The sequence below is a fragment of the Camellia sinensis genome, chromosome 10 (genome assembly GCF_055761805.1).
Source record: "Camellia sinensis isolate YWXY chromosome 10, ASM5576180v1, whole genome shotgun sequence".
Classification (NCBI taxonomy): Eukaryota; Viridiplantae; Streptophyta; class Magnoliopsida; order Ericales; family Theaceae; genus Camellia; species Camellia sinensis.
Window position 1 is genome coordinate 2,290,519 of NC_138970.1, and position 14,178 is coordinate 2,304,696.

Below are 14,178 nucleotides of genomic sequence, written 5' to 3' on the forward strand. Positions count from 1 at the left end.
GGTAATGAGTTATGGCTTTTCCCAAGAGGCTAAGAAAAACAAGTACTATCACTCTCCTCTAGCATGAATAACATCATGTATGCATGTACTATGTACCATCACTTGTAAACATAGACATAATAAAGTAGTAAAAAAATTATATACATTTTAAATTTTTATGAATCTACAAGTTCAAATATGGATATAGAAACTGACTGTAGTTATGACATAAATAACTAACACTTTCATGCAAAACTGTGAAGAGCAGGAACTCATCCATTTGTGAGGTCATAAGTGATGTATTGCATACCACATGCATGCCTAACAAGTTTTAATCCATAAGTGCAAAAGAATAATAAATGTAATTGCATAGAGAAGAGTCTGTAGATTCATACCAGAGAATCTGCAGAGCCAACCAAGGCTAAAGTCAAGAGCGGGGGCAAGTGGTCCTCTCCAGGCCATGATTTGTCATGTCTTTCATCAAATGCAAGTATGGAAGCAAGTACAATCCTTTTTTTTCTTTTAAAAGGGTCCCAGCAGCTTCAAATTCGTCGGTGCAGGGCCAGCTGTCTAATGCCAATTGAAGAATGAAAAAGATTTGGACCCCCTCCTATTTTTAAACTGTGTGGGCTGAATAAGTACCAAACTTACTGAAGGGGACAAAATAGAATGAATTCCTTATTCCATTCCTGACCTTCAAACAAACCCAAGGAGGAGGAGCATCTCTCCCCATTTTCATTTATCCTTTCTTTTGTATGTATCTAATTCCAAATTTATAGATGCTCAAGTCAACAGAATCTTCTTTCATATTCCCCAAATTTAATCAGTTATATTTTTCTTTTGTGTCTCTATCTGAACTCCTCAATATAAACAATATGAAATTAGTACTTATTTGCAATATCATTAATTTAGTAGGAACATAGGCGAGTGAAAAATAATTCAGAGTCCAATGTGAGGGACAAAGCAATGGGAGTTCTAAGAATCATCCATGTGGAAAAGAAGGTGGCTTTGAAGTTTTCAAGACGACAGAGATAGTGGATTCCCCCCATCAAAGTCAGAAAATTCCCCTCTTAAATCCGGGAATAAGGTTCTTACCTTTGCCAGACGAAGAATAAAACGCACAGAAAAAGACTCTGCTGGATCTATTCTGGTACCTATTGTAAGGTGTAAAGTGTTAGTCGTGTTTGAGAACGGAAAGTGAAGTTATAGGACAGGGGCCACCGATGGGCAAAACTGGAAGGACAAGATCTCTTTTTGAGTAGCTGTGGAGATTAGATTGGGCACTGTGTTCTGTTGGCTCTGTTCAAGATTCTATGCTTTGCTTGGACCCTACCCTCCCATCTCCCCAAAATTGGCTTTATAAGGACAGTGTTGAGCAAACCTTTGGTCTGTGAGAATAGGTCAAAGAAGACAGCAGATAGATAAGAGCAGTTGTAGACAGGTTTCTTTGCCAAGTATCAGGACTCCGGGCTGTACTGTGAAGAACTTTTAGCCGAATCATATTTTAGACCTCTGAAGGAAGCAGATTGCATCAAGAGTCATTAGAACTTGTCAGGTAAAAACGCAATTGTTTATGAATAAGATCATAGTAACTGTTTGTACTCTTTGCATGAAACTAATCATAAATCCATCATTTTGAAGGCAGATGTATCATCATCACCATCATCAAGGAAAGAACATCCACCCCTCCTCAAGAGGGTCCATTCCTCCAGAAAGGCATTTGTTCCTGCAAGGGGGGAATGGTGTAGGAGATTCTGGACTTGTACTTTCAACCGATGCAAAGCCTAGACTGAAATGGACACAAGACCTCCATGAGCGGTTCATAGAAGCAGTAAATCAGCTTGGAGGAGCAGACAGTGAGTGCATACAACATAATAAGTTTAAGAAGAAACCAAAGGAAAAATGTCTAATGCTCAACTAACTGAAATATCTCTTCTTTGTTACAGAGGCTACTCCAAAAACAGTTTTGAAACTTATGGGGGTTCCGGGACTTACATTATACCACTTAAAGAGCCATCTTCAGGTAAATATTTTAGGCCAACCATAGTTACTTGAAAAAGTCTCTGAGGTCTCAGATTTTTATTTTTATTTTTTAGGGGATTGTCATATTTGTATACTTGTATATAAGCACACAGATTAAGAATAACTCCTCCAACTTTGGTTTGGCAGAAATACAGGCTCAGTAAGAATCTCCATGGGCACTCTAATATTGGAACAAACAAAATTGGTAAGAAGTTAAACAATTGTGGAGTATAAATTATTTTGAGGTACGCCAACTACTGGCAATGGAATAACTTACAGAATTTAGGAATGGTTGTAGTGACAGGAGAAAGGATGTCTGAGGCAAATGGAACTCATATGAGTAATTCAAGCATTGGAACCCAAACAAATAAGTAAAACCTCAAAACCCATTTCATGTTCTTTCTGCTCCTTTATCCATTCCTTTATTTTCTAAAAAATACTTGAACTGATACTTAAATTATGAAACCTTTTATTCAGAAGCTTACATATAAGCGAAGCAATACGGATGCAAATTGAAGTGCAGACAAGGCTACATGAACAGCTTGAGGTACAAAATACTGAGAAATTTCCTGTGTGTACAATTATAGGAAGCCTTTCTTCAATGCTATAATAAAAAAAATTCAGCACCAATTCAAGATAAATCTAGATGTCACTTACTTCAATCTAGAAGACAATACATGAAATGGGAAGAAAGAAATAGACAGCAAACAAGTTAACCAATTATACAGATGCATAGCTATACTACCTTTAATCAAGAAAGAATATTAAAACATATTTATCAGATATCAACATATGATGTGTGCACAATATTCTTCTTACATATATGCATTTTACAAAGAAAGTTGAAGTATATCTAAACACAATGCTTCAAATTGACAACTATGATATGAAGTGCACCTCATCATTTTTAGAGACAGAGCATATCACATGCAACTTTATTATAAAGCAACTGCTATATTACCTTCCAAGAACATGATAACCAACATAATAGCTTCAGACAAAACTTGCCCAGAACTAATGATTTTGCCAGAATTTGTATTCATCTTCATTAATCACATGCTTTTTTAAACTGTTAAAAACACCATTTCTAGATCTTGTCTTCTTTCAAAAGTAGGTAAATAATTTTTCCAACTACGTTTTGAATGAAATATGTCCTGAAATGAAAACAGGTACAGCGGCACTTACAGCTCCGCATAGAGGCTCAAGGCAAATATCTACAGGCTGTGCTGGAGAAAGCCCAGGAGACACTTGGAAGACAGAACTTGGGTACGGTCGGACTAGAGGCTGCCAAAGTTCAGATATCTGAATTGGTTTCAAAAGTATCCACCCAGTGCCTGAATTCCACTTTTTCAGGGCTGAAAGAACTGTCAGGCTTGTGCCCACCACATCCAACACAAACATCCCAGCCTACAGATTGTTCCATGGACAGCTGCTTGACCTCCTGCGAAGGCTCTCAGCGAGACCAAGAGACACACAACAATGGAATTGGATTAATAACTTTTAATGGTAATGCACGTTTGGAGCCAAAGGAGTTTGACAATGAGCCTATGTTGCAGCAGACTGAACTCAGATGGTGCGAAGACATGAAAGAAGACCGGAAATTTCTTTCCTCGATGAACAAAAACATAGAAAGAGCATTCCCCATAGAAATAAACTCCAATGATTTATCTATGGGAGTTGGATTTCAAGGAGGAAATGGAAATAGCAGCAGAAGCTATTCAGATAGAAGATTTAGAGGAAGTGATGAGGGTCTCAATTTCCTACACCAAACTACCAACAGAACAGATTCAGTTTCAGTTCAACGGGAGGATGAGAAGATTTCATCACGAGGTTATAAAGTGCCTTACTTTGCACCAACATTAGACCTAAATGCCCGTGATGAAAATGATGCTGCTTCAAATTGCAAGCAACTAGACTTGAATGGTTTCGGCTGGAATTGAAAGGGTTAGCTGTAGGCAGAAAGAAGACGAGCTCTAGGGGAAAATAGTACTTCAATCTTTGATTTTACATCAGAGAATGAAGTTAGGACTCGTCGCAGAAACCTGCTTCTCCCTCATTCATGTTGTTCATGTTGGGGGGATATAATAAATTGAACTAACGAAAGTAGACTGCATCTCAATTTGTAAGTTAAATAGCTCCGGCAAAAGCAGTAATTTTATCATCTGGTATTCATCAAGGATTTACAAACGAAGGATGTAGAGCATTAAATTAACGAACATCAAGGATTTACAAACGAAGGATGTAGAGCATTCAATTTCACTTTAGAATTATAATTAAGGAGTTGATCACAATAATATTTAAAAATAGGAGTTGATCACAATAATATTTATCTGCAATCAAGACACCTTGAGAAAATTTTGGTTGGATTTGGTAGAGTTTTCTAAATATGATTTAAGAATAAAGTTATATTTCGAGTTTGTGAGTTTTAGAATTATGATTTGAGTGAAAAAAATTTATTTGATAACAGAGTTTTGAATTGAGTGGAGAATTTTTGATGTAACATATGATACTTGATATAAAAGTTTACAGCTCATAACCAAACACACAACTCAAAATACTATTAAAGTTCATAAAAAATTTTAAAAGAATTGAAATTTTTTTTATTGAATATATAAAAATTAACATGGGTCAATTGCAAAAATAAAAAATAAAAAAAATTGCACTGTTCCAGTTAACCGGTTGAATGACCGATAAGACGTCCAGTGGGACAATCACTTAGCCCAAATTTTTCCACCTTCGACCGCATTTTCAAAAGTGAATCTAAAATTAACTTTTAAAAATCGTAAACAAACAGAAGCTTTGTATTTCTGTAATATTTTCAAACACGAAACATCATCCTAAACTACTACAAGAAAGCTGCAAAATAGTCCAGAGTTGCTTCATCCTGCTAAGATGGGGAAGCTTTTCATAAGCAGTCCGCCTTCATTTGACAATGACTTTTTTTAATTCATTTTTTGACTTTTTTGAATTTTTTTGTTTGAGATTTTTTTTTGTTTGTTTGGTTTTTTTGTTTAATTTTTTTGGCTTTCGAATGCCAATTTTTTTTTTATCCTTTTGTAATTTTTGACTTTTTGAGTTGGTTTTTTTTTCTTTTTTTGTCCTTTTGTGATTTTTTAGCCTAAGAAGAAAACCAAACTGATTCTTAAATTGGCTTTCAAACTTTTTGGTACATGATAGTGCAACTTGTCTCTGAAGAGCGGGTAGGACTGATCCAGGCCTCCTACACAGTTGTCCAGTCGTTGGGCCTACGGAGAAACCTGCACAAGCGTTCAGCGAGGAACAGGAGTCCCCCAGCGAACCCTCCGACAAGCAAGTTAGAGAAATAATAATGAACGGAATATTGAGATTGGATTGTGATAAAGAACTTAACCTTCTCTCTATCTTAGAAACCTGCTTATATCATTTGCTCATCATTTCCTTGTCCACTCCAACCTGCCATGTTGGCCGAAAGTTTATGCTCTAGCTTGCATTGGTCGTGGTGAGGTTGTCATGTTCCGACGTGAAGGGGTTACCGTAATAAATGCTGCAGGGGACCTCATTAATGGCTGATGTGTGGTGCAATAACTCTGCAGGATCTTTATCTGCTTATGTGGCTGGTTCCTCTCTTGACACGTGTTTTGATGTCATTAGTCCTTGATGTAACGTTAGACTCCAACAATGTTGGGCTTTAGTGTTTGAATTATGTATTGGGCTCTAAGTGGTGGGCCAAAAGCTCCTATAAGCCCACCTATGTCAGTAGTCTCCCATTCCCAAGCGCAGCTTCACTCCAACAAAGGAAATAAGGAAGAAAACAAGGGTTGTGAGAGGTTGATGGAGAGAGGACTGATTGGGATTTGGGCTGACCGCGAAGGGTGACCGAGTGAGAAGACAGACTGCGAAGAGGGCCTACTGCGAAGGGTGAGCTAGTGAGAAAGCCGACTGCGATGAGGGCCGACCGCGAAGGGTGACTGGGTGAGAAGGCCGACTGCGAAGAGGACCGACCGCGAAGAGTGACCTAGTGAGAAGGGGAAACGGTGGCGCGCGGGGCTCGAAGAGCAGCGTGGCACGTGATGATGTGAAGTGGAATAGACAGGAAAGAGGAATAAAGTAGTGGATCATGGTCATACACGTGGCACAATCCCGTAACTAGGGAAGTGATACGTTAGCAGGAAATGAAGGGATAGGCTAATATAGGGTGTTGAAGAGGTGGGGGTGGAAATTTTTGAAAATTTTCAAACTAGCGAAATTTAATCTTAACCCTTGAAATATAGGCAAACCGTAGGCGTTTGGAGTTATTCGCTTTACCTTCCTTTTTGCAAAAAACCAACACGTCCCACAAGTGAACTCATTTGTTTCGTGTGATACACCTCTTCAACACTTTGCGAACTTCCTTGTGCCAGCGTCTGAAGCTATACATAGACACATAGGAGAGACGGCTCGAGATGAAGGGCTAACCATGAGACTAGATTCTTTGGGGGACGACGACGTAGTGGAATTGGTGGAACAGTATCGGGTGGAGCGAAGGGAGGAGAGGGGAGCGGAGTAAGTGGTGCGGGCTCGTCCGACGACGATGATCGCCGCCACTAGGCCAATTAGCCAAGTGGAGCTGGACCACTGGCACACCAAGGCCGACAGGTCAACATTCACGGCAGAGGAGTTGAAGAAGGTACGAAAGAAGTACCAAATTCCGGCAGAGATAGAGCTGAGGGTGCCTACAGCTAAGGAGAGGGCGTCAGATGCACGGTCGGCATAATTCTCGTTGTATGAGGAAGCATTGCGAGGAGGCCTAAGATTGTCGATCCCTCAAGTAGTGGTAGACATACTGAACCAACTGCAGGTAGCGCCGGGGCAGCTGATGTCCAACGCATGGAAAATTATAATGGCCTACGCAATCGTATGGCCACAGGCGACCGATGGAGCGGCGATGACAGTGGAAGAATTTTTTCTTGCTACAAAGCGTCCGATCAACAAGAGACGTGGGTGACTTTGCAGGCGGTGGCAGGTAGGGGGTTAGTAAGTGGGTTGCCCTCGTCGGTGAAGGGGTAGAGGCCGAGGTGGTTCTATGTGTTAGCAAATAATTGGGGGGGAGTGCGTACGACATGGAAAGTCCCGACGAAGTCGATGGAGTCGAAGTTAGGGGGCGGAGGCAGAGGCAGAGGGCATGGTGAAAAAGGTGAAGGAGTGAAGGGAAAAGGAGGGTGTGAGGTGGGACGACCTTGTCCGTTCTTTAGCGCTATGTGCCTTAGGTTTAGGACCGCAGCCGATAAAGGAGGACCTCGCCCTGGAGGAGTTAGAGGCAAAGTGAAAGGCGGAAGTGGTGGAGGAGCGAAAGACCCTACCTAGGGCAGAAAAGTATAAGGAGGCTCGGCTGGGGCCTGCTCCGAAGTTAGTGATGAGGGAGAGAGTCAGACCTCGCCTAAAGTCGTTGGGAGGCAAAGAGCTGACTTACTTTGCCCCGCGGCTGCCCCCAGTAGACCCGCTGAAGGAGAGGGGTAAGCAGGAGGTGGCGGCAGCGTTGAAGAAGGAAAAGAAGAAGAGGGCGGCGGCAGAGGGTGTAAAAGGGAGTAAGGATGCCCCTGCTCTAAAGAAGATGAATGAGAGGAGCGCGGAGGAGATGCCAGGAAGGGAAATTGCCCAAGCAGCAAAGGAAGGCGTGAGCCCAAGAGCCCAAGTGCTAAAATAAGATATGGGTCCGAGCGTCCAAGTGCCAAAAGAAGATATGGGTCCAAGCGCCCAAGTGCTAGGAGAAGTCATGGGCTCACATGCCCAGGCGGAGGCGACGTTGAGAGTTGTGGTAGAGGTATCTCCCAGTTCTGGTGAAAGGAGAACTAGGAGTAGCAGACCAGAGGCAAACACCGCGCTAAAGACCGCTATGTACCATGTGCACGCAGTTGCAGATTGGTCGGCAGAACAAGGACAGAAGGCCAGGGTGACGGCCGACCGACTCGTTGGAGTGCTAGAGGATGCGGCCGTGCGGTCAATGGCGCGGTTGACAGAGGCCGACCTTCTAAGAGGGGTCTGCTCGGCCCAGATGGAGGCGGCAACCTTGGCGGCTGCCCTAATGAATAAAGCAGTGCGGGCAAAGATGAAGGTAAAGCCGCTGAGGACCCATCTAGAAGGTGTAAAGGCGCAGCTGCAGAAACTGAAGGCAGAGACGACGGGTTGGAAGAAAACCGCTCGAAGTGCCTACGCGAAGGGGCTGGATTATGCGCAGCAGGCGAAGAATATGGAGGTATTGGCGGTGGTGCAGAGCTATGCAGTAGAGTGTGCTAGTGCTGAGCTCCTCGCAACCAAGTCAGAGCTGGAAACGGAATGCCGCAAGGCAGTATCGTTAAAGTCTAAGCTGGCAGGTGAGAAGAGGCAGTTAGAGTTGGTCTAGCAAGCTTGCACCACCGCCAATGAGAGGTGGAAGGAGGCCATGACCAACAACGAAGAACTTCGTGACCAGGCAATCAAAGACAGAGAAGAGGCAGATGGTCGGATTGCGGAGTTGGAGAAGGCCTTGGTAGAGGAGAAGCAAAATTGGCATCTGAGAGGGCGGCGTACCCCAACTTGTGTACGGCGGCCGTGGAGCAGTTCAAGGAGTTCGCCGAATTTCAGATAGCCATTGATGTCGTTGTCACTAGTAGTTTGGCGAAGGAGGGGGATGAGAGGACTGGACCGTCAGGGGCGGCCGCTGGAGGTAGAAGTGAAGAGGAAGTGATCCAGAGCTTCCAGCGGTCTGACTTCTACAAACACAAAATGAGCGAGTTCTGGGACAGCGGCTGAATGACCTTCAAACAGAATGTGCAAGAGCTGTTCTCAGACGTGGACTTCAGCCTCGTGAAAGTAGGCAAAGACGACGTCGCCTAGTCCCCCTTGGACGAAGGGATTGAAAAGGAAGATCTTGCCTCTAGTGAGAAGGAGTGATTGGTGTAAAAATTTTCTGTTTGTGTGTTTTGATTTTTTTTTTTTTTTTTTTTTGGATGTAATTTGGTGCAACGATTTGTATGAAAGTGCAAGGTTATGAATAAAACAACGAGTTTTCTTGTATATTATTGTTGTCGTTATTCTGAGTGTTAAATTTGGGATGGTAAAAATGACTGAGCGGAATGTACCAAAAAGTAGGTGTAAAAAATGAGACTTGTGCATAAATTGTGAAACTTGTAAGTAAATTATGATGTAAAATGGTAAAAATGGGCAATCAGTGAGAAGTGAAAATGTAAAACCATGTTTAACATGGATGGTCAGTAAAAATGTTAAAAATGGGCGAACCATGTTGTGATATAGCTAAGTAATATGAAATTTCATAAGGAAACCATAATGGGAAAAATGTTAAAAATTGGCAGACATGCTAACTTGTATGACTAGTGAAAATGGATGTTCATGAGCTTGGATTTTGACTAAGTATGACAACCATGTTGTAATATTGAATTGTGAAAATAGACCGGCCGAATGTTTCATTCGAGTTCTGACTAAAACTTGGAGGGCTCTGCCGCACTGAGGGTTAAGTTATCTAGGTCTGGCTGATCTCTGCATGTTTAGTCTGGTTGAGGTTTTAACTAACTCAATCTGGCTGAGCTCTTCGTGCTCAGTCTGGCTGAGGCTTTAACTAACTCAGTCTGGCTGAGCTCTTAGTGCTCAATCTGGCTGAGGCTTTAACTAACTCAGTCTAGCTGAGCTTTTCGTGCTCAATCTAACTGAGGTTTTAGCTGACTCAGTCTGGCTGAGCTCGTCGTGCTCAGTCTGGTTGAGACTTTAACTAACTCAGTCTGGCTGAGCTCTTTATGCTCAGTCTGGCTGACGCTTTAATTAACTCAGTCTGGCTGACGCTTTAACTAACTTAGTCTGGCTGAGCTCTTTGTGCTCAATCTGGCTGAGGCTTTAATTAACTCAGTATGGCTGAGCTCTAGTTAACAAGTCGTTATTGAAACACATCGTAGATAATGGAGATATAAAGTCATTGTCATTTAAGGCATGGTTTATTGATCAACAGTTTACACCATGTATGGAAACGACAAAAATGAACAAATGTGTAAATCACTAAAAAGAACATACAGGAATTGACCAATACAAAAATAGGAGACGCCATTTTACTAGAAATAACGCTTCAAGGGCTTGGCGTTCCAAGGATGGGGAAGTCTTTGCCCTCTATGTCTTGGAGTCGGTAAGTGCCTAGGCGAGGTTTGGCTTTAACGACGTAAGGTCCTTCCCATTTGGCTGTTAGCTTTCCCTCGGTGGGATTTTTGGTGGCAAAAGTCGCTTTACGCAATACGAGGTCCCTCACCGTGAACTCCCTCGGTCGGATTTTGCGGTTGTAGTGTGTTCTCATTTTCTGTTGATATGAGGCCCGTCTGACAGCAGTGGTCTCTCGGAGCTCTTCAATCAGGTCTAAGTCAGCCTGACGCAATTCTTCGGTTAGTTCTAGATCCGAATGCAGAACTCGGGGTCGGCAGGCCAATTTTCACTGGGATGACCGCCTCAGCCCCGTATGTTAAGTGAAAGGAGGTCTCCCCAGTAGGGGTTCGGGGTAGTAGTGTGATAGGCCCAGAGTACATTTGGAAATTCCTCAGCCTAGAGTCCCTTAGCGGCTTCCAACTTAGTTTTGATGATCTTCAAGAGAGAGCAGTTAGTGACCTCAACTTGTCCATTGGCTTGGGGTTGACCTAGGAAAGAGAAACATGGTTGAATGTGGAGCTCTACACAGAATTTTCTGAACTTGGTATTGTCGAATTGCTTGCTGTTATCTGAGATGATGGTTTGAGAGATTCCAAATCGGCATATGATCGACTGCCAGATAAATCTGGTTATGTTCCGTTCAGTGATTGTGGCGAGGGGTTCCGCTTCCACCCATTGGTGAAGTAATCAATAGCGACCACAAAGAACTTGGTTTGGCCCCTATCGGTGGCCAATGGGCCAACTAAGTCGATGCACCACTTGGCAAATAGGTAGAGACTGCTGAGTGTAATCAGTTCTGTAGGTGGAGCATGGGGGATGTTGGCAAAGCGCTAGCATTTATCACATTTAAGCACGGATTCTGCGGCATCTTGGTTGAGAGTAGGCCATAAATAGACAGTGCGAAGTATTTTATGGGCCAGCGACCTGGCACCCGAATGATTACCACATACACCCTCGTGGACTTCCCTCATTACGTAGGTCACTTGAGCAAGACTGAGGCACCTGAGGTATGGGCGTGAAAATTCGCGTTTGTATAGTAGGTCGCTGATGAGGATGTAATTGGACGACCAGGCTCTGACTTTGGCAACCTACTGTTTGTCATCTAGCAACTCCCTACTTATCAAAAACAGGATAATGTCCGCCACCCATAGGATAGGTTCATTTTGGAGGAAGTGGACCTCCTGCTGGGTTGGCGAAGTAGCCGGGTAGGCCAGGTATTCAAGACGGACGCCGTGGCTGAGGTCTGACTGGTTGGCCGACGCTAATTGGGTCATTTCATCTGCCTTGGATTTTTCTGATCGAGGGATGTGTTTGATGTGGAAAGTGTTTAAAAGGCGGACAAGGGGGAGTGAAATATCCTTGTAGGCTCGCATTATGTCTTCCTTTGCATCGAATTCCCCCGTAATCTGGTCGGCGATCAATTGGGAGTCACTGAACACTTAGATATGGCTCACACCAATGTCTCTGGCTAGGCGAAGACCTGCTATCAAAGCCTCATACTCGGCCTCATTATTGCTTGCGTCGAACAGGAAACGGAGAGCACACTTGAAATAACCACCCTCGGGGGGCGATGAAGATGAGACCAACACCACTACCTTCTTTACGGGATGATCCATCAACATTGAGGGTCTAGGAGTGGGGATCTTCTATCTCAGTATTGAATTGCCTGGGCTGTGGAGGTGTGGTTAGAGTGGGATTGGTGAATTCCAAGATAAAATCGGCGACAACTTGTCCTTTGATCGCCGTTCATGGTTGGTAAGAAATTTCAAATTGGCTGAGCTCGACAGACCATTGCATAAGCCTGCCGGATGACTCTGGTTGTTGCATTACCTTCTTCAAGGGTTGGTCAGTAAGGACCACTACGAAGTGAGCTTGGAAATAAGGTCAGAGTCGTCTTGAGTCTATGACCAAGGCAAGGGCCATTTTTTCCAACAGAGGGTAGTTCTGTTCTGCCCCCTTGAGAGCTCGGCTAATGTAATAAACCGGACACTGTACTGAACCGTCCTCCTTGATGAGGGCCGCGCTGACTACGGTGTTCGATACAGCTAAGTAGAGAAAGAGGGTCTCACCAGAGAGCGCCTGAGAGAGTAAGGGAGGTTGGCCATGCACTGCTTTAATTGTTGAAAGGCCTCTTCGGATTCAGTGGTCCACTCAAAGGCCTGCCAAAGGACTTTGAAAAAGGGGAGGCACCTGTCTGTTGCACGGGAAATAAAACGGTTGAGGGCGGCGACTCTGCTGGTAAGCCTTTGAACCTTTTTAACCGTTCTGGGCGACTGCATTTCTGTCAAGGCCTTAATCTTTTTGGGGTTGGCCTCGATACCCCGTTGACTGACCATAGAACCCAAGAATTTCCTAGATCCTACGCGCGAAGGCGTATTTCTCTAGATTCAGCTTCATTTGATATTTTCGTAGGGTTTCGAAAGTCTCTCGCAGGTCTGCCAAATGATCAGAGGAGAGTTTGCTTTTGACAAGCATGTCATCGACGTAGACTTCCATGTTCCGACCTATCTGATGGTGGAAGACGACATTGACCAACCGTTGGTAAGTGGCTCCGGCATTTTTCAATCCGAATGGCATAACGCGATAGTAATAAGTTCCTCTGTCTATGATGAAGGAGGTGTGTTCCTGGTCAGCCGGGTGCATTAGAATTTGATTGTAGCCAGAGAAGGCGTCCATGAAACTGAGCATCTGATGTCCGGCCGTGGCGTCGACAAGCAGATCTATGCCGGGGAGGGGGTAACTATCTTTGGGGCAAGCCCGATTAAGGTCAGAGTAGTCGATGCAAAGTCATCATTTACCGTTGCTTTTACAGACCAGAACCACATTTGACAGCCATATGGGGTAGTCTACATTTTTGAAAAACTGTGCCTCTAGTAGGTTGTCGACCTCAGAGGCAATAAGAGCATTGCGTTCCGAGTGAAAGATACGCTGTTTTTGGCAAAAGGGTCAGAAATAGGGCTCGATGCTAAGATGATGAGTGATGAAGGAGGGATTGATACCCGGCATATCGGAATGGGTCCAGGCAAACACATCATTGTGCTCGATTAGGAGGGTTGTAAGGTCGGCCTTGGCTTGGAAGGATAGTTGACTACCGATCTTGGCTGTTTTTGTTGGGTTGGTGGGGTCGATGGGGACCTCAACAAGTTCTTCCACTGGTTCCCCCCTGACTAACTCGTCTTCGTCTCTAACGTCGAGTCCTTCGATGATCATAGCCTCCTTTAACTTGACCTCTTTGAGTGAAGCAACGTATCATTCTCTGGCCACAGTCTGCTCTCCCTTCACGGTGCTGACCCCAAGGTTGGTAAAAAATTTCATGGCTAGATAGTATGTGGATATGGCATCTTGAAAAACGTTAAGGGCGGTGCAGCCAAGGATGATGTTATAAGCGGAGGAACAGTCGACGACGAGGAAAGTGAGCAACTTGGTGGTGTGCCGTGGATACTCTCCGATGGTGATGGAAAGATCGATGGAGCCTATGGAGGTCACCCGATCCCCAATGAAGCCGACCAGTGGGGTTTGGAGAGGGGACAAACTTTCTTCCTCGACCTTGAGCTGGCGATAGGCATTTAGGAAGATGGTGTCTAAAGAACTGCCGTTATCGACAAGCACTCGTCTGGCTTTGTAGTTGGACAGAAGAGCAGAGATGACGAGGGGGTTGTTGTGAGGGTAACGGATGCTTATGCAATCGACCTCCGTAAAGGTGATGGGCTCCATCCATTGCTTGGGGAGCTTGAGGGAGCGATCCAAAGTCGCGACTTCTTTGTCAAAGCCCTGCCTAATTTTTTTGAGTTCGGCTCGCTGGGCCGAATGGGATGGTCCTCCGCACGCAAGTCCGTCAGCGATTACTCTAAGCTCTCCAACCAGGGGAGTAGGGTTGCCTTGTGCTCGGGGTTATGGAGGGGGCCGATCATTGCCTTGGTTAGGTTGTGCTGGTTGTCGGGGAGGAGTGTGTCGGCGGTTACCCCTAGCAAGTTCGGTCCTTGGCCGTTGCTGAGGGCGGGCTGCTGTGAGCCAACTGAGGCGTCCCTGGCGTATCAAGCT

The 14,178-nt window shown here is 44.3% G+C and overlaps 2 protein-coding genes across 5 annotated transcripts; one reads left to right on the top strand and one right to left on the bottom strand.

Moving 5' to 3' along the window:
- Positions 1 to 873: 873 nt before the first annotated feature.
- Positions 874 to 4,188, top strand: LOC114318366 (myb-related protein 2). 4 transcript variants are annotated; one of them, XM_028265233.2, is made up of 7 exons: positions 874 to 1,534; positions 1,621 to 1,835; positions 1,926 to 2,002; positions 2,149 to 2,206; positions 2,300 to 2,372; positions 2,479 to 2,548; positions 3,171 to 4,188. In XM_028265233.2, the coding sequence occupies exons 2-7, from the start codon at positions 1,625 to 1,627 to the stop codon at positions 3,939 to 3,941; spliced, it is 1,260 nt and encodes a 419-aa protein (XP_028121034.2). In that variant the 5' UTR covers positions 874 to 1,534; positions 1,621 to 1,624; the 3' UTR covers positions 3,942 to 4,188. The 4 variants fall into 4 exon arrangements, with proteins under 4 accessions (XP_028121034.2, XP_028121035.2, XP_028121033.2 ...); XM_028265234.2 differs by having other exon boundaries at positions 1,353 to 1,534; positions 1,625 to 1,835; XM_028265232.2 differs by having other exon boundaries at positions 1,394 to 1,534; positions 1,625 to 1,835; positions 2,288 to 2,372.
- A 9,198-nt stretch (positions 4,189 to 13,386) lies between these two features.
- Positions 13,387 to 13,851, bottom strand: LOC145801525 (uncharacterized). The gene has a single exon (XM_082893280.1). It carries the CDS (start codon positions 13,849 to 13,851, stop codon positions 13,387 to 13,389), a length of 465 nt encoding a protein of 154 aa, XP_082749406.1.
- Between the last annotated feature and the right edge of the window lie 327 nt (positions 13,852 to 14,178).

Coding starts and splice junctions, on each gene's coding strand:
- LOC145801525 (XM_082893280.1), bottom strand. CDS start 13,851: ATGGAGCCCATCACCTTTACGGAGGTCGATTGCATAAGCATCCGTTAC.
- LOC114318366 (XM_028265232.2), top strand. CDS start 1,625: ATGTATCATCATCACCATCATCAAGGAAAGAACATCCACCCCTCCTCA. Junction 1,836..1,925: donor TCAGCTTGGAGGAGCAGACA/GTGAGTGCATAC, acceptor TCTTTGTTACAG/AGGCTACTCCAAAAACAGTT. Junction 2,373..2,478: donor ATTGGAACCCAAACAAATAA/GTAAAACCTCAA, acceptor CCTTTTATTCAG/AAGCTTACATATAAGCGAAG.